This window comes from Drosophila miranda, chromosome XR (genome assembly GCF_003369915.1).
Source record: "Drosophila miranda strain MSH22 chromosome XR, D.miranda_PacBio2.1, whole genome shotgun sequence".
In the NCBI taxonomy this organism is placed as follows: Eukaryota; Metazoa; Arthropoda; class Insecta; order Diptera; family Drosophilidae; genus Drosophila; species Drosophila miranda.
This window is the reverse complement of record NC_046674.1, coordinates 14509892-14534010: the sequence shown is the minus strand read 5'-3', so window position 1 is coordinate 14534010 and position 24119 is coordinate 14509892. Positions and strand designations below refer to the sequence as shown.

General features: G+C 48.2%; 4 protein-coding genes across 4 annotated transcripts; 1 reads left to right on the top strand and 3 right to left on the bottom strand.

Annotated features, from left to right (window-relative positions):
• Nucleotides 1–1315: 1315 nt before the first annotated feature.
• Nucleotides 1316–3596, bottom strand: LOC108150752 (ionotropic receptor 75a). The gene is made up of 6 exons (XM_017279045.2): nucleotides 3497–3596; nucleotides 3236–3420; nucleotides 2819–3167; nucleotides 2004–2764; nucleotides 1659–1939; nucleotides 1316–1598 (listed from the first exon to the last, which is right to left on the bottom strand). The coding sequence occupies exons 1-6, from the start codon at nucleotides 3594–3596 to the stop codon at nucleotides 1373–1375; spliced, it is 1902 nt and encodes a 633-aa protein (XP_017134534.1). The 3' UTR covers nucleotides 1316–1372.
• Nucleotides 3337–5974, bottom strand: LOC108150753 (ionotropic receptor 75a). Its single transcript, XM_017279046.1, has 7 exons — nucleotides 5884–5974; nucleotides 5618–5784; nucleotides 5197–5547; nucleotides 5003–5139; nucleotides 4061–4945; nucleotides 3775–4001; nucleotides 3337–3420 (listed from the first exon to the last, which is right to left on the bottom strand). Exons 1-6 carry the CDS (start codon nucleotides 5972–5974, stop codon nucleotides 3776–3778), a joined length of 1857 nt encoding a protein of 618 aa, XP_017134535.1. The 3' UTR covers nucleotides 3337–3420; nucleotide 3775.
• A 765-nt stretch (nucleotides 5975–6739) lies between these two features.
• On the bottom strand, nucleotides 6740–8929 carry LOC108165338 (ionotropic receptor 75a). The gene is made up of 6 exons (XM_017301372.1): nucleotides 8836–8929; nucleotides 8599–8774; nucleotides 8177–8536; nucleotides 7985–8121; nucleotides 7320–7926; nucleotides 6740–7270 (listed from the first exon to the last, which is right to left on the bottom strand). Exons 1-6 carry the CDS (start codon nucleotides 8927–8929, stop codon nucleotides 6740–6742), a joined length of 1905 nt encoding a protein of 634 aa, XP_017156861.1.
• Nucleotides 8930–13005: 4076 nt separating this feature from the next.
• Nucleotides 13006–24004, top strand: LOC108165339 (gamma-aminobutyric acid receptor alpha-like). Its single transcript, XM_017301373.2, has 5 exons — nucleotides 13006–16242; nucleotides 18526–18593; nucleotides 18868–19171; nucleotides 21362–21733; nucleotides 21814–24004. The coding sequence occupies exons 1-5, from the start codon at nucleotides 15804–15806 to the stop codon at nucleotides 22815–22817; spliced, it is 2187 nt and encodes a 728-aa protein (XP_017156862.1). The 5' UTR covers nucleotides 13006–15803; the 3' UTR covers nucleotides 22818–24004.
• Nucleotides 24005–24119: the final 115 nt, after the last annotated feature.

Sequence of the window (24119 nt, the reverse complement as noted above, 5' to 3'; positions counted from 1 at the left end):
TTTCGCGCTCATTTAGCACGTACGGAAACCGCCAAAACCAATTTAACACCGCAGCCGCAAAGCAGGGAACACTTTTTCCGCTGCCCTGTCGAAAACAAACGAGTATTGGTATATTGTATACCTACGTACATAGTTACATACGCATAGTTACAAATAGAGAAAAATCAAGTTAAAACATGTTGCTGACAAATTGCAAAATAAAATGGTCCAATGACAGCAGAGGGCCTGGGGAAAGGAAGCGGAAAACTCTGTTCAATGTTGTAAATAATTCCCAATTGCCTGTCAATTTCCACTGACACTGTAAAGTTCTACCCTCCACCAGAGATGGGGAGCACTCCTTGAGGGGTTAACCAAATGGGCCCAAGTGATGGCCTGTTGACAACAAGATTGAGTTGACAAATTGTCAAGCCAATTTATCATGGCACTCGCAATGGGTGGAGAGTTCTGGTCTGTTTGGCAAACATTTCTGCCAGTTGCAGCTCGGAATGCGACAAGGCAAAGAGAAAGTGTTTATTAGTGGACCTTGATGGATTAATCAAACAGAAATACCCGTACAAGAGCTCTGAAGATCTCTGTCTTGCATCTATGTTCTCTTCTTCAAGGCCCCCAATAAAGGCTGCAGCTTTCTCCTGCTTCGAGAGGATCGTAACATACACGTGCCGCTCTATTCTTTATGGTGCAATCAAATCAGACAGTCAGTCTTGTCTGTCCGCCTCCGTGCTCCAACGAAATGAAATGTTGGCTGCTGCCGCAGGCCAACTTCATTAAATCGACATAAATCATGGTCGTGTGGTCGAATGAAATGAAATATGATTGATTACGTGGGAAAATCGCACAGACTTAGTGCTGGAAACTTGGTAGTTAACTGCTGCCTAATAGGCCTCATTATTTGCTATCTGCCAGACCCACACATGGCCTATGGAGACTGGGGATAAACTTTTCCATTCGAGGTGCATAAAAATGCAAATAAAGGCAGTCGGAGTAGGAGGTGGCGAGAGAATGAATAAAATCATTGGCGAAGGAGAAAATGAAAAATAAAATGTAACCGCCAAACACGAAAAGTTTTTAATGCAAATACGAAAATCGCATGAAAGCATAGCACAGATCCACTACGTCCTGTGCTCCCCGTCCTCGGCATCCTTCCTTCCTTTCATTCAACGAGGCGTGCCGCATTTTTCGGGCGGGAAAACAGGAAGCGTGGAAAAGCGTCGCCCCCCTGCATAATTTTACAGTCGTCGGACGTGGCGAAAAGTTTAACCCCAAAGTGTTTTTATATTTTCTCTGGTGCTCTAGGTGCCATGTGCCGTGTGCCGTGTCCTCGATGAATATATATATATATCTGTGTAGTTCTGAACAACAGCTTAAAGGGATTTTAAAGAGTGAGTCGCTTGGTCCGGTTGAGATAGCGCTGCCAGGCGAGCTCCAGCAGGAGGATGAACACGACCAGGATGTAGCCAAAGATCAGCATCAGGAGTAGCGGGGCAACGTACTCCATGCCCACGGTAATCACAAAATTCTGGGCCACGCAATGGAGCTTCATGTGGACCCAGTAGCTGCGCTGCTTCCGGTAGACACCCGTTTCCAAGACACGCAACAGTCTGCCAGGGAATACCATGAAGGACACATAGATGTAAGGGCTCTCTGTAAGGGACACTCACCTTAGACGAAACAGCTCCTTGTAGGTGGAGTTGCGATGCAGGTGCGTGTAGAACAGTTGCTCGGGTCGGAACAGTATCTCGTTGAGGTCACAGATCTCCTGGGCCGTAAAGTAACGCTCCACATAGGCATACCCCGAGGATGTCTCAAAGACATAGACATAGCCGGGATTGTCCCTGACCCGAAGCACTCCCTCTTCGGCGGGCAGCCAAAGATCGGGGTTCTTCGACTGCGATTCGATCTTGCGCTTTATGAACAGATGGATATCGGAACGCCTGGAGTACTGTCAGGAAGAGAAGAGAGGCCATAGATTGACAGGGGAAGAGTGTAAGAGAGATGGAACCCACATTCAGATAGCTCTTGGTAAAAGGCAATGGCTCCAGGCCCACTGTCAGCTGGCTCTCCGCCAGCTGCTGCATTGTCTTGATCTTGGACTTGACCGGAGAACTCAGCAGCGAGGACACCACCACAGATGTGTAGTAGTTGTACATGATGAAGCTGATCAGGAAGAGGGCAAAGTAGATCAGCCGGCCGCCATTGGAGCGGGGTATCAGCGCCGAGCTCTGGATGCAGGCGGCCCCAAAGCTGATCAGGAAGGTGGTCAGCAGCGAGGGTAGGTAGTCGAGCCGCCAGCGGCGACGCATCCGCTTGCACTCCATGTAGAAGGTCACCCAGAGCAGGAGTCCGATCAGGAACAGAACTCCACCGAATAGATACCACACGAGCGGACTGAACGGCTGCAGGAACACATCACCGCGGAGGCCCGCATTGTGTGGCGTGCGGAAGATGCAGACCGAGCGAAAGAAGCCAGTCTCAATGATGGCCGATAGATACTTGAGCCGCCCCTCCGTCGCCAGCGAGGGTGTGGCTGTGATGTCGGCCGTCTGGTCGACCACGGCGCCCACAGCTCCGCCAACCACATCTGATTTGCTCCAGCTGTCCACGAAGATGAACTTCATTTGGCAGTGCAACAGATCCCGAAGGATCAGAGTCAGATGAAAGCCGAATCGCGCCAGCGAGTCAATGTGTGTTTCGTTCTCCTGACTCAGAAACAAAACCAGTTGATCCTCCGACCAGTAGAGAGGACGTTGGGTCACCACCGTAGCCACTGGAGGAGAGAGAGTTAGTGTTTGGATGCCATCCCTCTTTAAGGACTCCCTACCTCTGAGCACCACATCCGTGAGCTGCTCCCGATTCCCGTACTTGGAACGCAGATGCAACGGGCTCAGGTATCGCATCCTCTGACAACCACTCAGGTCACAGCCGCAGGCATAGTTTGCCGTCAGATTCAGCTGGCCGCCAATGATCCTCCCATTGCTGTAGACATCGTAGGAGGCATAGACCACCGCAGAGGCATTGTAGTCCGAGCTTGGAGGCTCCTCCTTCACGTAGCTAACATCGGCATCGATGGAAATGTTGAAGGTGGAGAAGAAATCGTAGAAACCCACTTCGGATTCATTTCCGTGCAGCAGCCAATGGTAATGCTGATTGTACAGCTGCTCCCGACTGGCCTTATATGAGAAATAATGAATGCCATGAATGTCCACATGATTTAGATATTCTTTCATGTGTCATGTACCTCCTCTAGTAATCCTGCTGCCTTGTGGCACTTCATATCTACATAGATCGCCAGAGTGGGCTGCAAATGGTCCAGGAAGCGCAACTCCAGATCCTCCCAGTCCCGAACGGCGTGCATTTGCAGAAACTGATGGTAGATGAGGTGCTGATGGAGGGGCTTCATGAACTGCTGAGAAAAGTCCCGAACTACAAAGAAGGAAAAGTTATGTATTTATAGAATATTATAGAATTCCCAATGAATGAGGGTTATTTTCTTTCCCACTTTCATGTTGCTGCCAGCAATGAAAGAATAGAACGAAACCGATGCGCGACTGAACCAGATTGTCCAGCAGAAAGTTGGCCAATTGCACCTGCAGCTGCATTGTTTACTTTGACACGGTGGCCAGTGGCTGCTTCTTTTATAGGGGAGCCATTGTAGCCATTCTAGAGAAATCAATTTGCCTGTCAACAGCAGCCTTCACTTTAGTCGCTGTTTGTTCTAAAATTGCACCAATTTGCCTGCAAAAAAAAATATATAAATGGTATTGACCTTGGTCTCACCTCAGTGGCGGAGAGCCGTGTGCCCGTGCCTGTGCCTGTGCCACAGCACCTCCAGGCCCAGTAGCCCCACACAAAGTACAATCGATCCCAGAAGCAGAATGAACAGGGGTGTAGCGTATTCCAGGCCCACGGCCACCGAGTGATTGTGCTGGTAGCAGTGGAGCTTGGTCCGCATCCAGTAGCGCTCGTGCTTGAAGTGGATCCCCGTCTCCAGCATTCGCAGCTCGCTGGAAATAGACGGGATAGACTTGGGAACACCTTAGTGGCTAGGAAACTAGGGTAATACTTTAATCTAAAGAGTTCCGCATAGGGGCAGGACTTCAGTACCACGGTGTGGGTGTGCGAGGCATCGCGTAGTGGTATCTCGTTCAGCTCACAGATCTGATGGGGCAGGAAGTGCTTCCGCACAAACTCGTAGGCGGTGGCCGCCCCGGCAATGTAGACGAAGCCTGCCTTATCCCGCATCCGCTTGACCCCCTCCTCGGTGGACATCCAGATGTGATCCGGCGATTGCTTGCTGCCTGCCACCTTTTTCAAGTACAGACTGTGGACGTCCGGCTGATCGGAGGTGGTCACGTATACGAGCGTGTAGGGGGTCGGCTCTATGGCCACCTGCAGGCTGCTGTCCGCCAGCTGCTGGAGTGTGCGGATGCTCGACTTGGCCGGCCGCCCGAGCAGCTTGGACACCACGATCGACGTGTAGTAGTTGTACATCAGGAAGGAGGTAAGCATCAGTGCATAGAAAGCCATGCGGCCGCTCAAGGAGCGGGGTGTGAGCCAGGCCCCCTGAATGCAGCCAGCCCCAAAGGAGATCAGGCAGCTGGTCAGCAACGAGGGTCTCCATTCCCTCAGACGTTCCATGCGGAAGGTCGCCCAGAGCATGCAGCCGGCCACAATCAGCAGCAGACTGAATGCCAGCCAGACACCGCCGCTGAAGGGCTGCAGGAACTCGGTGGCACTCAGGCCAGCCGACACCGATCGGGGGTTACGGAACATGCACACGTCGCGAAAGACACTGAACTTCGTGAGGGGCTTTATGAACAGCGCCCGATCAAAGGAGTAGATGAAGGGGGCTATCGACAGATCTGCCGCCTCGGTGATCAAGTCACCGATCATGCCACCCGACACGTTGCCATCGCCTGTCCAGCGGTCACGAAACATATACTCAAACCTTCAACAAAAAACCTTGTGGAAGATTGTGTTTTTGTAAATTCAATCAATTCCCTACTTGCAGTCCAACATCTCTCGGAGTGGCTGGCGCGACTGGTAGCCCAGGCGGGCGTACGTATCGAGATGGATCCGGTCTCTGGTTTCCATGAAGCTGAGGATTATCTCTTGCGAGGTGTTCAGTGGCATGGAGTTGACCTTTGGATTGAATCAATATCAGTCTATCTGTTAAATCTGTCAAAGATCTTCACGCACCGCTGCAGTGGCTCTCATGATCATTCCAGTTAGGGACTTCCGATGCTGCAGTCGATCTCTCGTATGAAGATCACTGAGATAGCGCTGGACGCGGCACTCCAGCTCATGGCAAACGATTTCCTGGTCCACGGTGATGTTCAGCTCTCCACCCAACTGCCTGCCCTTGTTGTGCAGATCGTAGAGAGTGAAGAGGGCTCTGCTGGTGGGCTCGAGATCACCTATGGCATAGGTCACATCAGCATCGACAGAGAGTTGGGCTCTGCTGAAGAGAGTCTCCATTCGGGAGAGACCCGGCAGCCGATCGTAGATGAGCCAGTGATACCGATGGCTAAAGAGTTTCCTGTCGCTGGCCTGTCCATAGGATATACATATGTACAGATCATATTAATCATACTATTCTCCAGATTCATGTAATACTTGCCATTTGTAAAATATTCTCGCTTTGACCACAATTGCTGTCCATGAAGACGCCCAACCTGAGGATATTGTGACTCAGGAGCTGGTCTTCAAGTGGAGTTTTCGTGTTGAGGTCCTCGAATTGAGTGAAGACATTTCCCGTGTTGGCTACGAGTGCAAAGTGTGCCAGGGCTAGAGGGTATAATGCCAGGGTACAGAGATGCAGAGATATTAATAAAAGAAGCAACTGACTGATGTGGTCCGATCTGATCTGATCTGAGGAATACTCACATTCCCCTGACCAACAATGCAGTACCAGGACATGGTTTATCTTGGCCATGTGCAAAATATTATACAATATGAAACTGTGCAATTCCCACATTTCTATATCTTATTGATATTATTTCAAAAGAGAGCCAGAACTAGACCAGAAATAATGATGCAGATTACGATGCCACAGGGGTTTATATATGGGCCCAAGCATAATGCGACATAATCAATCCATCAATCCATCAAGTATACGTTTATATGTATAATTCATGAAGGAATCAACCGTGGAATAACCCCCTCCTACGGGTACATTCGACTGATTTATGGAATGATATTTACTGGCGATTTTAGTGGCTTTTTTTACACTCGGAAAAAAATTAAATAGCAAAACGAAATACACCCATAATTAAATAAAATATTCTAGTTTTAAAGGAAAAACAGAAAAATTAAATAGAATCTACTTTGTTTATAACATAAATGTAAAGAGTTAATTAAGCATTAATTAAACATGAATATAAAAATCAAAGTGTAAGCATTCGCTTCTCTGGCCGTTTTTCTTTAGGAGGGGAGGTGTACAATCGAATGTATAGAATGTCATATGCCCCCCAAATCAGAATCAGTCATCGGTCCTACGTGAACTTGACAATTGACAACTTAATGGTAATAGAAATGGGTCTGGGAATGGGTCTGAGTATACTCGTAAAATACAAAATTGAGCCACTGACACTGACAGGCAATGGTAAATCGGTCACTTATGGATTATGGATTAGCATGGAATAATAGCCGGATACGGCAGATTAAATTTAAGGTATGGTATGGATATCCTCCTCTACTTACCCGACTAAATATAATGATTATTCGCTTATTCGTTGCTTCTTCACTGCTCCTGGAGCAAGAGACTGCTCCTCATAGTCATGGGCGCCTGCCTCTCGGTTCGCTTCCAAGCCAGCTCCAGAAGTAGAACCAGCAGAGCGATGGAGTAGCCTGCCAATAGGGATAGAAACAGTGGGGCAGCGTACTCCATTCCCACCTGGATCACGAAGCTGTTGGAGTAGGTCTGCAGCCTCGTTTTGCTGAAGAAGCGCCGCTGCTTCGAGGTGAGGCCGCACTCCACGAGGCGCACCTCCAGCTGGGTGATTAGCTCTCGATAGGAGCTGTTCAGGTGGATCATGTGGTAGACGGTGCCCTCGTGCCGCAGCATGATCTCGTTGAGGTCGGAGATCTCCCGGGGAAGGTAGTGCTTCTCCACATGGTGGTAAATGAAGGATCCCTCCGAGATGTACACGAACCCGGGCTGATCGCGCACCTTGAGGACCCCCTCCTCAGGCCCATACCAGACGGTGCTTTGATCCCGCTTGCTCTCCACCTTCTGTCTGTAGAGACTGCGTATGTCCGGACGGGGCGAGGACTGTCGAAGGTCTTTTTAATACAGGGACTCCACAAAATAGATAACTTACCGTCAGGTAGGCCTTGGTGAATGGCACATTATCGATGCCCACGTCCAGGGAGCTGTCCGCCAGCTGTTGCACGGTCCTTATGTTGGAGCGCACTGGCGATCCGAGGAGTGTGGACACCACAATCGATGTGTAGTAGTTATACATGAGGAAGGAGGTGAGCATGATGGCGATGAATGCCAGTCTGCCGCCCGTGGACTTCGGCAGCAAGTAGGAGCCCTGTATGCAGGCAGCCCCGAAGCTGATCTGGCAGCTGGTGAGCAGGGAGGGCACAAAGTCCAGGCACCGCTGCATCCCGTGCTGCTCCAGGCGAAATATTAGCCACAGCAGGCACCCGGAGAGGACTAGCAGTGCCCCAAAGGCCAGCCAGACGCTGGGCATGAAGGGCTCTAGGAACACGGTCGCCTTGATCCCAGCATTGTGCGGCGTACGGAATATACAAACCGCTCGAAACTCGGCCAGCTCCACCATGGGATGGACATAGTGAATGCGGTTCCACGTCGGAATGAAGGGAGAGGAGCACAGCTCCACCGACTCATTGCCCAGCAGGCCCATGGCTCCGCCAAATGCATCCTGGATGCTCCAGTCACCCACCCAAGTGAAGCTCAAGCTGAAAACTTCAAGCTGGTAACTCCTGAAGAAGGGCAAGAGCTCAGATCAGAGCTTACTTGAAATGTAGCAAGTCCTGCATGTGAAGGATGAGGCGATAGCCCAGGCGGGAAATCGAGTCCAAGTGGGCATCCTCTTCGCCGCTCAGGAACCGCATAAGAATCTCCTCCTTCGAAGTGAGTGGCATCACGGACACCTGCAGGGATATATATATAAATAAATATATTGAAATACTCGTGGTACGCTCCTACCAAGGCAGCCATTCGAAAGGTGATGTTGGTCAAGTCCATGCGCTGCTGCAGCCTGGTCCGCTCATGCAGATCGCTGAGGTAGTCCTTGATCCTGCAGTCGGTACGACTGCACTGGATACTCTGGTCAATAGTCACGTTGAGCCTGCCCCCCAAGTGGCTGCCCTTGCTGTAGACATCATGCAACACAAAGAGTTCTTCCTCCTCGTCCGTTGCTTCCCCCTCCCGCGGCTCGATGTAGGTCACATCGGCATCCAGGCTGATGTTGGCACGGACAAAGAGTTCGGCCAGATTCGTGAGGTTACCCATTTCATCGAATAGCAGCCAATGGAAGCGACGGTTATAGAGTCGGGCGCGACTGGACTGCATGCAATTCAGTCAGGGATTCAGTCCTTTTCTGTGAGAATCAAAGGCCAGCCACTTACCTGGTTTGTAAGAAGAGCAGCCTGCGGGCAGCCCAAGTCAAGGATCACACCCATTTTGGTGATATCGCTGTCCAAGTAGTCCTTGTGTATGTTGGCCAGGCCAGCATCCTGTTGCAGTTGAATATATTGCGAATAGATGTGGCTCTCACTCATCATCCCAGCCAGAGGATAGGCCTCTTGGAAATTAAGAAATGGAAATATAAACATAAATTATAGGGCCACCTCCCGGGGGCTTACCCGGCTCCGACCAGCAGTGGAACACTAAGACATCCCTCAAATTGATTTCCAGCAAATTGAACACCAGCAGACGATACAGAGCCAAATGTGTCATCTTATTCAGAACGATTCTTCGGACTGCTGACCTGGCCCTTTTATAGCCCCCGAAAACTTTGCTGCCCAAAAGGGGGTCCAATTAAGTCATTTAGGCCTTCAAGTTTTGTTTCAGTTTTGATTGACAGGACGGTCAATTTTCGGGTCTACCAATTGCCAAAAAATTCAGAAGCAAAAGTCCAACAGGTGTCCCCATAAAATGGGGTGGGGAGCAGGACTCGCACTCGCACTGGCACTCGGACTGGCACTCGCAGGGCGCCTGCGCAGGCCTGGGGGCAACGTAAACAAAAGTGCAAGTTGGATTTATGAATGAAAAGCCAGAAAAGTGGACGGATGGGACAGGGCACCCCTCCTGGTGCTAATGGATTCCTGAGCCGCGTCGGGAGGGTGTGTGGTGAGGGCAGCGCCGCTGGCTCTAGTGATTTTGCGCCTTTTGCATGTCCATGCTCATGTCCATGAGTGTGTGTCTGTCGGCGTCGGTGTCGGTGTTGCTGTCGCTGTCGGTGTCGCTGTTTGTGCCCCATGCTTTGGGATATCCTGCCACAACGCAGCAGCACCATTCAATCTTCAGGCCAGGCATCGCTCTGCTCCCAATATCGTTTCGTGTCGGCTTGGCTCAGATTCAGTTTGCGTTGCGCGCTTGGCGCGTCTCGACGTACATCTGACTCTCCTCTCTCCGGCACGGTCCTAAGGATTCCTTTCCTTTCGATTCCGTTATGTTTTGTTTGATTGGTTTATTTTTGTTGACGGTAAAAAAGGCTCGGGGCACTCCAGCCCCCCAATGCCAGAAAGAACCCACAATCGCATGGAGTAATCGTATTTTTGGGAAAAGCTCTTCCAAGTAATAAGTGGACTCAAATCAAAAACGTGTGAAAGTGAAATTAACTACAATTTATGCCTGCTGAAATCTGTTTTTTATAGTTTCTAAAACTAAAATATACGGAATGAAATAAATAAAACAAATAAATGGAGTAAATCCAAATCATGTGAACGTGATTTTCCACTAAAAAAGAATTAAATGATTTTTATTTAAAGCCATTTGAATGCTTTTAATATTTTGCATTGGTTTTAAATCGAATTGAACTCGAATTTTTTCATTAAATTTTTTTCAGTGTTTAGTGGTTTGTGCTTTGGAGAAATTAAGAACTTTACTTAATTTTCCACTCGATACAAATATTTCGAGCTATGAAAAGTGAGCAAAAGTTTCCTTTTCGAAATTGTGCGATTTGCAGAATGAAAAATGTTCTATCGTGGAGCCCAAAAATATTTTCGAATTTTTATATTAAATTTTGAAGCAATAATCTATGCAGAGACACCGCGGCGTATGCGTAATGGGCATTTCAATTTTTTTTATAGGGAATTTAAAATGAAAGGTGTATTGCGTAATAAGCTCATAACTCATTTGAATTCCCACCTCTTCTAATGGAGCCATCCAGGCGTATACGTAATTTTCACTCAATCCGAGCGACAGAGACAGAGAGGGAGAGAGAGAGCTGTACCGTCCGCCCAGCTGTTAAAAATCGCATAAAAGTTTGATTATCACAAACATAAATCCGTTTGTTCCTCCAAACCATTCAAATGCTGCACGGCATCTAATTGAACTGTCAAACTATAATTGCCTCCATCCTCCCCCCAGCCCCATCCTCCAGCCACCACCTCCGCGTCACCAGCCACGGCCACAGCCACAGCTACGGCTCTACCGCCCCCATCCATCGACTGGACTGGCAGCAATTAAACTGTCTAAATCAACTTAATTAACAGGGCCTGTGCAAATAATTCGAAATAAAATGTATTCCCAACAAAATAAATCAGTCTCTGTCGAACCTTTTATAAATAAATTTCGAGAAACAAACCCCAAATGGATATATTAAAAATCAATTGAACTGCGGTCCAATGAGAAATTCACACAAGCCGCAAATATGGCATTTGTCGTTGGGGAACGGATGCTGCACTGCAGAAATAGAGTGCAAATAAAATGCAATTATCGCTGATTTAAACGGGCATTAGAGACTTATAAATTTACCATGAGCTCCGCTTTCCCCCCCAATGCTCACATGCCCAGAGAGAGAGAGACAGAGAGAGATTGAGAGGGGTTTCTGGTCGCCAGAGGATTTTCTGGTCAACCAACAGAACGAATTATTAACAAAAACTATTTACTAAGGGAGTTGATTGGGGACACCAGATGAGCTTAGAGCTGGGGGGCAACAAAACAGAAGCTGCGCGGCGAAAGCGTCAAGCGATTTTCCATAAATCATGGAGATTTCAATTTTTTTAGTTTCTTATCGCATGAGCTGTTGGTTATTAATTAAATTCACAAATATCTGCCAACACAAGAGGGGGAAACAGGTAAATTTCCAGGGCTAGGGTACGACAAAGATTATTATTATCTACGACTCTAAAGGGACAAATTTGAGCAAATTAAAGTGCAATTTCCCACTACCTATTCTATTCCAAAGAAGTCTATATTTTTGTTGGGGCATCTATCATTAAAATACCGCTCCATTCTCCATTCTCCAGTCCGCTTCATTAGTTCATAGTTTTAAATTCCGACCGCAACATAAGGCGCTGTTTGTAGTACTTCTTGTTCTCTGGCCATCTTCTTGCCTTTGAAGGGACCTCAGACCTTGTACTTTTTTTTTTCGGCAGATTCAGATTTTTTTTCGTTGACGCCGCGCCGCTTAACGGTACAAAAAACATCTCTCAAATAGAAAAAATGCAAAGCACAAAAAGCAGCGGCAGCTGCTGGGGCATCGCACTCTTGAGATTTACATTGTAAAGTGATCCGGCGGTCCTCCTCCTTCCGGATATACATATACACTATATGTATGTATGTATAGTAGATGCATTTAAATTAATTGAATTTTGTAGATTTTTTTGTTGTGTGTCGAAGGGCCTGCGAGCAAAGCTGTGAGCTGGGGCTGGAACTGGGGCTAGGGCTGGGCCTTCTATTGCTCTTATTGGATTGGTTTGGGTTTGGGTTTGGGTTTGGGCCTGGGGTTTGGGGACCTGCCAGTTGACCCACAAGTCAAGTTTGCGGCGTGTCTGAGAGGGCCGGGCCGGGCCGGGCAGGGCCGGGCAGGGCCGGGCAGGACAGGGCCCCCCAGAAGTTTACTTAAGCGTCGTCCGAATGCATTTTGTGTGTGTGATTATAGCACGAGGGAGGCTGTGGGCCACCAACTGCGTTTCTGGCTTTTTCATTTTCCGATCTTTTTTTGTTCTGTTGGCTTGCATTTGCGTTCATTAAATTTGCAAGTAAGTTGAAACGTTTTTGTTTACAACTGCTTTCTATGCTGCTGCCCGTGCTGGTGTCTAGGCTGTGTCCAAATGGACTTTCTGGAAATTATACATGAGCCTGGGCTCCGCATTGGAGTGCAGGAACGGCTTTGTTTTCAATTGGTCCAGTCCCAAGGATTCTTTGGGACTCAATCATTCAAGGCCCCAATTTGTCTACATTTGAGTTTTTCCCACTGTTTCCATCAAAAGTGTGCGCTTCCAATCGAAACTTTGTGATTTTCCGAGTATCCTTGGATTTTAAATGATTTTAATCCGGCAATTCTTCAGTTTAGAACTGCAAGCAGATTCTGCTGCTTCTCTGATTCAGAAATCGTGTATGCGGATATCAATGGAATGGATTTTGAATTAGCTCCATTCCTTGAGTGTCCTCGAAATGAGGCGCTGGAACAAGTGAACCCACTTAGCAGAGACAAGTGCAAACATTTGTGCATTATAATGCCACAGCCCAGCCCAGGCCGGGACAGATCCGTCGGAAGCGATTCAGTTGCATTTCACGCTTGCCTAATCCTCGCCAGCTCTCCTTTCGGTAAACATTTCCGCAGAACGTGAGCCAGTTAGGGGGGCATGGGGCACGGGGCATGGGGCATGGGAAGACCGGAAGGAGGGAGAGTGGTTTGCTGGATTCTGGGTACGAGGGCACGTGCCTGTCGCTCAACTGTGAAATAATTAGAACAATTGCATTGGCCTTAGGCCATAAAGTTCGCAGTGGGGCAAGCCGCAAAAGCGAATGACATTTTTCACTTGCATTTAATTAAATTGTGATTTTTAATTCTACTTAAGTTAACTGGAAAACTTGTGGCTTAGCTCTTGCCCCTGTCCCTGCCCCTGCCCCTGCCCCAGACACTGTCAATCCAATTTCCAAACGCAATGCGCACAAAGAACGTGAATTCCAAGTTCTTATATAAAACTGTAGGGGCTATAGAAGTGGCACTGGGGGGGCGGGCAAAGAGCAAGTTATAATGCCAGCAGTCGCCGACGACTTGCCATATAAACCACCTGCTGCTGGATGCTGCCACAAAATATAGAGGGAGCATTACTCCGTAATGCACGAGCAGAGCAGATATCCGCCGTATAGGCGGCAGATGCCTGCCACATCAACAGAAGAGCAGAAGAACAGAAGCACAGAAGCACAGAAGAAGGATCTGTTTATGCGGCACTCGGAATACCCTTTACTTATCTGTACTAAACAAGATGTTTCTACAGAAACTCCAGGCAAAGATCAAGTTTAATACTTCCTTTTTGCGGGGAGCCCCTACCCTCCATCAGATCCTAATGACTTTTCCTATTTCACCTTGGGCCCCAGTACGAGTACTATGAGTCTTCCATCAAATTACAATCAATCATCGCAAATTGGCTGACAGTCTCATGACACCCTCCGCATACCCTCTCCATGCCATGTGGACGCCTCACGCCGACGCCTCCTAACAATGCATTTCCACCGAAAAAAGAAAAGGAAAACGAAATATTACTTAGATCCGGACGCGGACACTGACGCGGAGTAGGATTGGGAGGCAAGAACGTTAGCAGGATGGAGGACGAGGAATAGGAAGGGGAAGGCCCGTCAGCAGCCTTCAAAAATTGAGTGCAATTTCGACGACGTTGATGAGAAAATGCGTTGAACGTGCTCAAGTTGTTCTCTCTGTTGTCGTGGTCTGCCCACGGGGCGCGGGGTATGCGGGCTATGCGGGGGACTCCCGAGAGGGGACTCCATCCACATTTAACTTTAACCCGTTCTCGAACCAGTTAACAAAAGACGAAGGGCGGAGGGCGGAGGAGAGCAAAGCCAGAAATTAGAAGCAAAGATGATGCCCCAAAGATCGAGGGGGCGGGCGGGCCATAGAGGATGTTTGTGCTTGTGGCAGCAATTTGTTCGTTTGACGAAACTCAGAAGCCGTCAGAAGCACACAAAGCAGAAGGATATTCAAGAGAAAACGCTATCAAACGCTAGTATGTGGCTCTTATTTCAGACTGGACAGCAGCCAAAATGTATCTGCTATCCGCTCTCTGGGCTAATTTATGTGGCATGGCTGAGATAATATTGCCGGGCAAACAAGAGTGTATCCTCATTAAAGATCAAGTTATGGGAAAAAGACCCAAACATTGGGGAGAAGTTGGGGGTTCTAAAAGTTCTTTGAATAACATCCTACGAGAATTCCACGAATCCTTAGCTGGAAGATTCTTTTGATAGATCCATTTCCAGCTTCCTGTCAGCCATCTCAAAGCTTTTCTAAATTGGAATCCCCCTTCTCGGTCTCTCAATGCAGTATCCCAGTGTGACAAATCGACTAAAAATAATGGAAATTCCCTTTGGGCCTGGTCGAACACAAGCCAAAACCATAATTAGCATACACAAGCGTCCAATCAAGTGGCAAGTAGCATTGACGTCGAGGCTGTGGCTGCTGCAGATGCAGCGTCTCCGATAGGAGACGGCCGACTCGAAGGCAACGTTCAAGAGGCCACAGGAGGCCACTCCAAGTATTGAAAATAGGTATCGCAACCTGATGCGGATGTGGCTGCAGATGCAAATGTGGCTGGAGATGGGTGTCGGCATTGGCCATGCATAAAATTAGGTTAGTGGGTGAGACATAATTAAGTAATGGGGTCGGTCTTTCTTCTATTCTTCTCCTTTTTGCATAATTATATGAGACGTTGTCTGTCCCGGCCCGGCCCGGCCCGGCCCGGCCTCGATGCCAGTCGCCTCAGCCGTCAGCACTATGTCCCGACCAGGGCCTTTGACTTTGGCTTCCGCCGTTGACTTTTCATTAACGTATCATCCGGCTAACAGACTGGCTGACTGATGACTGGTGGGACTGGCTGCCTGGCTGCCGTGCAGATTCCTCTGGACTCTCTGTCATCTTGGCTCTTAATAACCTGCCATCAATTGTGGGGAGCCTTCGGCGAAGATTAATAAGTACAAGGCTTCTTTTTCCTGCGGACTGAGGTCCATTAATCGCTGCCTGGACCTGGACCCAGACGGTGCAATATTTTACAATAATACCAAATTGCGCATACGCCGTGTGGTAAAGTGTTGACTGCAGAAACTGTACCTGTACCTGTACCTGTTCGTTTAAGCCAGCCAAACGATATACAATCTCTGATGACAGCTTATGATAGCTGATGTTAGCTGAAGAATGCCGCTGGCTAATTGGCCAATCAACAAACTGCCAGCTGCCAAGCCAAAGAAGTTCAAACAATTCAAAAAAAAAACCCGAGCAGTGGCGGCGATTGCTCGGGACGGAACAAGACAAACGGAACTAATGCCAGCCCAAAAGGACTCTCAGAAATTAAGAAGAAAACGCTCGGCTTGAGTGCAACTTCCGGGTGCATAAATGAGAACAAATACGAGGCCAAGCAGAGCACAGGAAAAGCCAAGAAGTCCTGTCATCAGCAGCAGCAGCAGCAGCAAGTGCTGGACAGTGGCAGGGAGCAGGGAGCAGGGAGCAGGAACCAGTTAGAGCGACAAATGCTGGACAAACGGATGTCCAGATTAGGCCACAAGCAGCCGAAGCAACAGAAGACTAAACAATAGTTCCAGCAACAAGCAAAACCATTAAACAAACAGCAAACAAAAACCAAACAATATGTGCACAACGGCAGCATCCGGCGATGGCGATGGCGATGCATCCACTGACCTCATCAAGGACGGGGTGGGAATGAACAGGGGCAGGAGCCGGGCTCCCAGGATCGGAGTGCCCCCCTCCTGCCAAGGACACCGCTTAAACTTGCGCATATTTAAACTTTTGATTAGCTGCTGCGTTTTAATGCTCAGCATTTACACAAATGCCTGGCACTTGTCCATCAGTCCCGGCTCCGGCTCCGTCTGGGTCATGGCCGGCAGCATCAAGGGACGCGGTGACGCCCACCGTCTCGATGAGCTGGGCTCCATGGCCCACACCGCCTCCTCCTCCTCCTCGCTGATGTCGGCCTGGCTAACCCAAAGCAATAACCATGCAAATATCTCCGAGCTACTGGACAATTTGCTGCGTGGATATGACAATAGCATACGTCCGGATTTTGGTGGTGAGTAGTACTAGTACTCGTAATATCAACAGAAGGGGACCGGAAAGGGAAGCAATATTCCATCAAGAGCGTTGGCGGCGAAGGGATTAGCTATAGATCTCGGTTTTCGATTAAAATCCATGCCCAAATAGCACGTGATGCTTCTGCAGTACACACTGGGTGTACGCGCAGTGTACTCGTATTGACCTGACCATTCCCTTGGCAGTGGCGTAGCCCCGCAGCAGAGAAGATTCCCCTGGCGTTCCCCCCACACATGAAGGCGAAAGAAACGGGACCTGGACTGGGTTTCCCTATTTATGCGTACAAAAATATGTTTATACGTATATACACTTACATCAAATAAATAATACACTTGTAACACTTCACTTGCACTTATTAACGCATTTTTCCTCGGTCGATCTGTCCTTTTGATTACCCAATTTGTCTTGCACAGTTTTTGAATATTTTCCATTTCCTAATTCTCAATGCCCGAAACGCAAAGCGGACTTGAAAACGCACGCCTGGACCGAGTGATGATGAAATTTTGAAAGGTGGTCCGCCAACTCCCTTTCTTATTTTACTCTCAGCACTACTAAGAGCGGTTTGATGTCATGTTCGATGAAAGAGAGAAGTGCGAAGAGCGCGCTGCGGTAGCCGACCACCTTGCATATTTTTATCATGGGGACAGCGTGAGAGCGATGCAGATGCGTATGCGTAGGTGGATTAGTGGCTCGCTCTGTCGCCTTCCATGCTCTCTTTCTGATCCGCTTCCTAATTGCTCGCTCAATGGAATTGACTTGTTCTCTCCCTCTCCTACTCCAATGGAGTGAGTGCTTGTGCATTTGGAAGTTTGTTGGTATGTGCAGTGTAGAGCGAGAGAGTGCTGCGAGAGAGGAGAAGAAGACGAGTAATGCAATGAGAGAGCATGGAAGCGGCTCAGGAGGGCATGGAATAGAAGTTAATACAGCTGAGCACTCGCATCTCTACTGCTCATATATGCGTTTTATTTGCCTTTGATCACGTGAGGTCTATGAGCCGATATTTTGTCCCTTTCACACTTCAGCATTTAATTGACGCAGAGCAGTGGCAGTTGCTCCTGTCCTGCCCATCGATCCATGGTCTTTCAGAGATACTCCCCGTAAGAGATGTCATGCTTACACCCTTTTTGGTAACTTCTTCCCACCTTGGCCCCTGCCTCCCTGTAATCAGCATAGATTCGCAGATTTTCCGCTCAACGGAAGCATTTAATGAAGCGGAAATCGCTGCCAGGCGACACATCACTCACAGACGGCTCCAAGGTGATGTGGATGCCCCTGCTAGATGCTGCCGATGATTGCCTCCCGGCCCTTGGGTAAATAGTTAGTGTCAAAACCGACAAATATTTACAGGCAAACATTTCGTATTACGTTTGCGTCTCTCCTTTTCCATCTCCAGCCGTGAGCCCCCAGCCCTCAGGACTTGTCCAAATTGATGGGCCTTCGAGGCTCGGGTCCCGCCACCCCCCCCCCCCCCCATCTCCCTCCTTTTCAATCTGGCAAATGGTCGACGCAATAAAAATTTAAATATCTATCTTGGATATTTAAAATACTTACTTACCATCCATCCAGATGGCAAATGGGTAAATGGTAAATGGCAGGCGGTGTGGGACGGGGCGGTGCGGGGCTTAACGCGATTTTGGTTTACGCGGCGAAAATTGTGTTCGCGCAACGGCTTAAGACCAAATTACATTGTTTTTAACACTTCATTAAGAATGGGCCGTGGGCTGGGGGCTGGGGGCTGGTATAGCCGTTCCACCGCTCTGCAGCGATTCAAAGGATACGCGGCAATGCACATCCGCTTCCTGTGACGCGTGTGTGTTTGCCCAGCCAGCGCAGCAGCTGGGCAAAGTCATTAAAAACTGTTCGCCTAGGCAAAATATAAAAAAATCATATATGTATGTATGCAGTGCGATCCGGGACCTAAAAAATTGCATATTAGTGCAGAAAAGCTAGATAAAGGGGGATAAAGGGGGAGGGGTTCCAGGGTATGGGCATGGGACTGTCTGCCGAGCGGCTTAAGTGTCATTGTTCACACAGAGAGAGAGAGAGGGAGAGAGAGAGAGAGAGAGAGGCACATTTAACATTTTCATTTAGGGCCCCACCCATGAATATTCATAGTTTTTATCCAAAAAGAGAGGCATCGTATACTTACTTTAGTGCTATGCTGCTCATGATCCCCTTTTTAGCAGCGGAAACAGCCGGGGGACTTGGGATGGGATAAAAATGTATATTTAAATTGATAAATCGATACCTTTTACGTTTATAGGACCACCAGCCACTGTAGAAGTGGACATAATGGTTCGAAGTATGGGACCAATATCAGAAGTCGATATGGTAAGTGAATCCAACAAAAGAATTGTAAATCTCTTAAGTCTATGGTCTATAATCTATACCTTTTTGACCTTCATTGATCGAAAGTCAAGAAGAAAGAATCAGAGAGAGTGAAGCGACTCAACATTGCATTCCCTTCTGCTCTGCTCCTAACAAATCAATTTGCATCGACCATTTACCATCCTACAGCTCAGCTTTTCCTTTCCTTTCTTTTCTTTCTTATATAACTGATTTTCCCGTTGGTTTGTCTCTGCTTCCGTCACCGTCTCCATTGCAGACCTACTCAATGGATTGTTATTTTCGCCAATCCTGGGTGGATAAACGTCTCGCATTCGAAGGCGCCCAGGACACGCTGGCGTTGAGCGTCTCGATGCTGAAGCGGATATGGAAGCCGGATACGTACTTTTACAATGGCAAGCAGAGCTATTTGCACACGATTACCACGCCGAACAAGTTTGTGCGGATCTACCAGAACGGACGCGTCCTGTACTCCAGCCGTCTGACAATTAAAGCCGGCTGCCCCATGAATCTGGCCGACTTTCCCATGGACATACAGAAGTGTCCTCTGAAATTTGGCTCATGTGAGTATCCCCCAAAACCAGCCACAGCCCTCAGAGGAGATGGTGGTGCCGCAAAGGGTTCAGTGGTGCTGTGTGAGACTTTTTTTGTATAGCATAATTATGCATAATTGCTGCTTGTTGGCGCTTTGATGTGATTTGTTCTCGCTGCTTGGCTGCTTGGCTGCTTCTTAGGCAAAAGTCCCCGCTGGCTCTATTGTTGGCCACTTGTTGGGACTCGAGGACATGCGGCAAGGACCACACGGCACATATGGATCACATCATATGCGGGGATAGTACTTACTCGTCTGTGTGTGTGTGTGTGTGTGGGTGGGTGGGGGTACTACGAGTACCAGTATGCTGAATGCCATGACATTGCAATGGATTGGATTGGATTGGATTGAATTGGCGACAAGAAATGTGAAGTGAAATGGCTTTGAAATGAACAAAGAGAAGGGGCGGCGAGGCGGGTATTGAAGTAGTTGCCAAGGAATTAGTTTAACAATGGAGCCACGGATAAGATATACTTGGAGATAGACCTCCCTTTGAGTATATAAATATTCTGGATTTTTGGCAGAATTTCATTTTGCTTGCTTAAAGCCACACAGTTTTTATTTTTAATTAAAGGAATAATAATTCTAGCAATAAATCTTTCAAGCAACCTGCAATCAGGCCGAAATTACCATACATATTCCCTGTTACGTTGTCCCCTCCCTAACCTTTTGACCTGTTCTGTTCTCTTCTATTCTGTTCTATTCTGTTCTTGCTCTCCGTCCGTGCGCCTGACATTTTCATTATTCCATTCTCGCAACAACAACAAAAATACAGTCATTTTGATGAATTTTCATCACATTTCCTCTGGCATTCATATGCTAAATGGAAAATCTACAGAAAAAAGGCATCTTTGAATCTACAAATCTACTATTTAAATATTTTTGGCAACAATTTGGGTTGTTCCACCCATCCAGCGCCTTCCGTTCTCCCTTTCCTTACCTTCTACTAACTGCCTTTGGGGCTTATCGCAAATGAACAATCCTCTCGGGGCTGCTCCTCCTGCTCCATCTTCCCGCCTAGAAATGTATTATTACTTCCGATTTCTTGTGAATAATGTTGGATGCAGTCAAGAATTCAATTACTCCCCTCTTCTCCCCTTCATCCTTGCCCCTGCCACATTGCCTGCCACTTAATGTTGACAATTTCCCATTCGATTTGGGGAGCGGGACGTGGGACCCAAGAGTATACATATGTGGATTGGTGTCGGGGGGCTGGGGGTCCAGGTAAACCATTCAAATGGTATGGCCCCCACAGATGGCGCAATGTTTGGCAATTTGTGCATTTTGGAGAAGCAGCAAAATAAAATAGCGCCACATACGTGTGAGAGTGATAGATTTGGTGGAGAAGGCGAGTGGGAGAGGAGGAGTGGTGGAGGTTAGAGGAGATAGCAGTAGCGAGGGAAGGAGCGGGGTCCTGTGAATGATTGGATACCAGAGATGCTCCGATTCGAAGTACTGGGTTCGGTTAAGAGTACTCGTTACACAGTAGCTCCACTGAGGCTCCATGGCAGTGCAAGCTGTGAGGAGAGTGACAGCTAAGTAATACACCCAGAGAAAAAACCGCTGAAATTGTAACATTTCCACCTAGATGAATATATTTCCATACAATACGTACGTTTATCCCACTATCCCAGTGGAAATTTTAAAAGTACATTTCTTCATTTATACCAATATAAGTATGAACATATGTATTTAATTAAAATATATTTCGTATTTAAATTAAACATTTTTCTATTTAATAAAACATTTTTCTATTCAAACAAAATATATTTTCTACAAATTAAACATATTATGTTTATTTTAAAATGTTTTACATTTTGATTAAATGAAACAATTTTTTTAATAAATTTATGCTTAAATCAAAAAAAAAAATCAAATTTATACCGAGTGGTTTTTCACTTCCCTTTTTCTCTGAGTGTAGAAAATACAAAGTAAAGTTGCTCCCCTTAAAGCTTTAAAAAATCGAAAATCACATTTTTAGAAATTTTATTTAACTCACGTAAGAATTACCAAAAATCACTGGTCCCTTGCATTGCCACTGAACTCTGCCTGACACCACCAGCACCACCACCCACTCCGCTTAATTGACATTTTGGGCGGAATCACAAATCGAAACGAAACGAAACACTTCCCGTTAACAAAAATAAACAAAAAAAAACAGTTGGCTACACCACGTCCGATGTCATCTATCGGTGGAACAAGGAGCGCCCGGCCGTCGCCATAGCGGAGGACATGAAGTTGTCCCAGTTCGATTTGGTCGACTGTCCGGCTGGCAATTTGACGGACATTGTGTATAAGGCGGCGGCACCGACGCCGCCGCAACGGCCCTACAACAACAAGGACCTGTCCCACGCAGGACGGCCCAAGCCGACCGGCAAGACGCTGACCACATTCGCGGGACCAGGGGCTAAGAATCAGCACGTGCGCGGCACCGGACTGAAGCTGGACAAGGGGGCCTTTGGGACGGGACGCGACGCGGCCGGGGCACCGCCCACCAATGTGGGGAGCATCACCCTGGAGACGCACCATCCATGTAGGTCCATGTGGGATAGCGGCAAGACGGGGGAGGGACTCCCCGCTCTAACCTGTGTATATTCTCTGCTCTGCTTGCAGCGGAGTACTCCATGCTGATGGTGAACTTTCACCTGCAGCGGCACATGGGAAACTTCCTCATCCAGGTGTACGGGCCCTGCTGCCTGCTGGTGGTCCTCAGCTGGGTCTCCTTCTGGCTGAACCGGGAGGCCACCGCGGACAGGGTGTCGCTGGGCATCACCACGGTGCTGACGATGACCTTCCTCGGACTGGAGGCGCGCACCGACCTGCCCAAGGTGCCGTATCCGACGGCCCTTGACTTCTTCGTGTTCCTCTCGTTCGCCTTCATCTTCGCCACGATCCTGCAGTTCGCCGTGGTCCACTACTTCACCAAATATGGCTCCGGCGAGTGCTACTTCATCATCGAGGAGATGGACTCCGACTCGGCCGAATCGGAGACGGAAGCCCCCTCCGATTTCCGGGACAGCACCGAGTCCAAGATCTACGAGGTGATACCCCTCTCCATGTGCACCATCGACATGCACCCCCCCTCCGCGGGCAGCAGTCGCCTCGGCATGCTGTCCTCCAAGCGTGGCGCCACACGCAACCGCCGCCACGTACCGTGGACACTAAAGCTCCCCAGCTGCTTCGACTGGCGGCGAAGGATGACCCCACACACGCACACGCACTCGCACTACTCCTCCTCCGACGAGGAGGAGGACGACGAACAGACCCAGCTGAGGGCTCACGAGGCGGGACCCTCCACATCCGCAGCGGCAGCGGCAGCCGCGGCCGCAGCAGCAGCGGCAGCGGCAGCAGCGGCGGCGGCGGCGGCGGCGGCGGCAACAGCCGCCCAAAGCAGTCCGCCCCATGTGGGCCGCCGACGGATGTCCTACTACCGGCGCGAAGAGATGGAGGCACGCCGCAAAGGTAAGCGCACGCCGCAGTACAACTCCGTCTCGAAGATCGATCGCGCCTCGCGCATCGTCTTCCCGCTGCTGTTCTTCCTGATCAATGTGTTCTACTGGTACGGCTACCTGTCCAGGAGCGCCCGCATCCTGGCCAACACGCAACCGAGCACCTGATGTTACCTTTTAGCAATTTAGACAGAGTCCTCGAAGAAATCTACAAAGCGATTCAGGAAGCAGACTCATGAACTAAGAGCTGGAGATGGAGATGGAAATGGAGACGGAGATGCCTAATGGGTGCCCATTACGGACACGAACACGAACACGAATGGTAATGGTAATGGGAATGGGAATGGAGATCGGCAGGAGGTTATTTTGTATATCGGTTCAGATTCAGTTTTCGCTCTTATTCTGATTTGCTACAGACAGAAGACAACGCTTTACAACGATTTCTTTACGCTCTAAATTGCTAAAGTAAAACCAAATGAAACTAAAACTTACATATCAGAGGACTCTCTATGTGGGCATTGCATACTACCACAGATATGCACATATATCCTGGGATATATCTGCATCTGTATCTGTGTGCCATGCCAAATCTGTACAGTTAGCCAATAAGTTGCTTCTTTCTTTAATTTAAGCAATTCATGTTTTAGTTAAGCACTTTACAAGAACCAGCACAGAGCAGTTTTAGTTAGTTTAGTTACAGGGTTTAGTTTTCTCTGCCATAAGAGCTTTCCCATGGAGGGATATCAAGGTCGGGAAAATCGCTAGGAAATTGCCGTCTCTCTATTGCTATAGGGCCTGGCAGGTAACACGGAGGAGTACAGTACTATTTTAACGAAATATGAAGCAAATATATATATATATACATATATACATAGAAAATATCTTAATGTAAGGAAGTGTTACTTGCCAACAGATCAAATACGATTATGTACAATTATGTGTAAAATATGTGAACAGATGCCATACAAACATATGTAATAAAAAGACGAAGAATGAACTTGATTTCGGGTCGATTCATATCACTCTAGCTCCATTTTCCAGGCGGGACATTATGAAAGAAGAAACCCATTGGACTGCCGCTGAATGGATGTGTTAATCCTGCTGCACAAACGCCTATCCTTTCATCCAAGTGCGTTCCGCAGGGCTGTAGCAATGGCAAATGACAGCCACAAAAGGATACAACAAAGAGCACGGAGCCCCCATTGCCAAGGGGCGTTGGGATGGGCCCTGGCCATCTTGCAGTAAAAGCACTCATCGACAGCCACGTGGTTTGCCGCCTCGGGCTCTTGCTCGTCGTATTTGGCTGTTGGGTCCCATGATGTATTTTGCCCATATGACAACTGGAGGACAACTGGAATCCAAGTCGTATTATTAATTTTTAGCCAGATTTGTTTTGATAAAGAAAGGAACAGCTAGGTCTTTTGGCTTTTAATAATTTCAATTTGGTACGTAGTATGCCGCTGTTTTACA

What these genes read in the sequence shown, in the direction of transcription:
- LOC108165338 (XM_017301372.1), bottom strand. Translation starts at nt 8,929, where the DNA reads ATGACACATTTGGCTCTGTATCGTCTGCTGGTGTTCAATTTGCTGGAA. An exon ending in CCACTGCTGGTCGGAGCCGG is followed by an intron (nt 8,775 to 8,835) that starts GTAAGCCCCCGG and finishes TTAATTTCCAAG; the next exon opens with AGGCCTATCCTCTGGCTGGG. An exon ending in CAGGACTTGCTACATTTCAA is followed by an intron (nt 7,927 to 7,984) that starts GTAAGCTCTGAT and finishes TGAAGTTTTCAG; the next exon opens with CTTGAGCTTCACTTGGGTGG.
- LOC108165339 (XM_017301373.2), top strand. Translation starts at nt 15,804, where the DNA reads ATGTGCACAACGGCAGCATCCGGCGATGGCGATGGCGATGCATCCACT. An exon ending in CATACGTCCGGATTTTGGTG is followed by an intron (nt 16,243 to 18,525) that starts GTGAGTAGTACT and finishes TTACGTTTATAG; the next exon opens with GACCACCAGCCACTGTAGAA. An exon ending in CAATATCAGAAGTCGATATG is followed by an intron (nt 18,594 to 18,867) that starts GTAAGTGAATCC and finishes TCTCCATTGCAG; the next exon opens with ACCTACTCAATGGATTGTTA.
- LOC108150752 (XM_017279045.2), bottom strand. Translation starts at nt 3,596, where the DNA reads ATGCAGCTGCAGGTGCAATTGGCCAACTTTCTGCTGGACAATCTGGTT. An exon ending in CAGCAGGATTACTAGAGGAG is followed by an intron (nt 3,168 to 3,235) that starts GTACATGACACA and finishes TTCTCATATAAG; the next exon opens with GCCAGTCGGGAGCAGCTGTA. An exon ending in AAGGAGCTGTTTCGTCTAAG is followed by an intron (nt 1,599 to 1,658) that starts GTGAGTGTCCCT and finishes ATTCCCTGGCAG; the next exon opens with ACTGTTGCGTGTCTTGGAAA.
- LOC108150753 (XM_017279046.1), bottom strand. Translation starts at nt 5,974, where the DNA reads ATGTGGGAATTGCACAGTTTCATATTGTATAATATTTTGCACATGGCC. An exon ending in TCATGAGAGCCACTGCAGCG is followed by an intron (nt 5,140 to 5,196) that starts GTGCGTGAAGAT and finishes TTCAATCCAAAG; the next exon opens with GTCAACTCCATGCCACTGAA. An exon ending in CGAGAGATGTTGGACTGCAA is followed by an intron (nt 4,946 to 5,002) that starts GTAGGGAATTGA and finishes TTTTTGTTGAAG; the next exon opens with GTTTGAGTATATGTTTCGTG.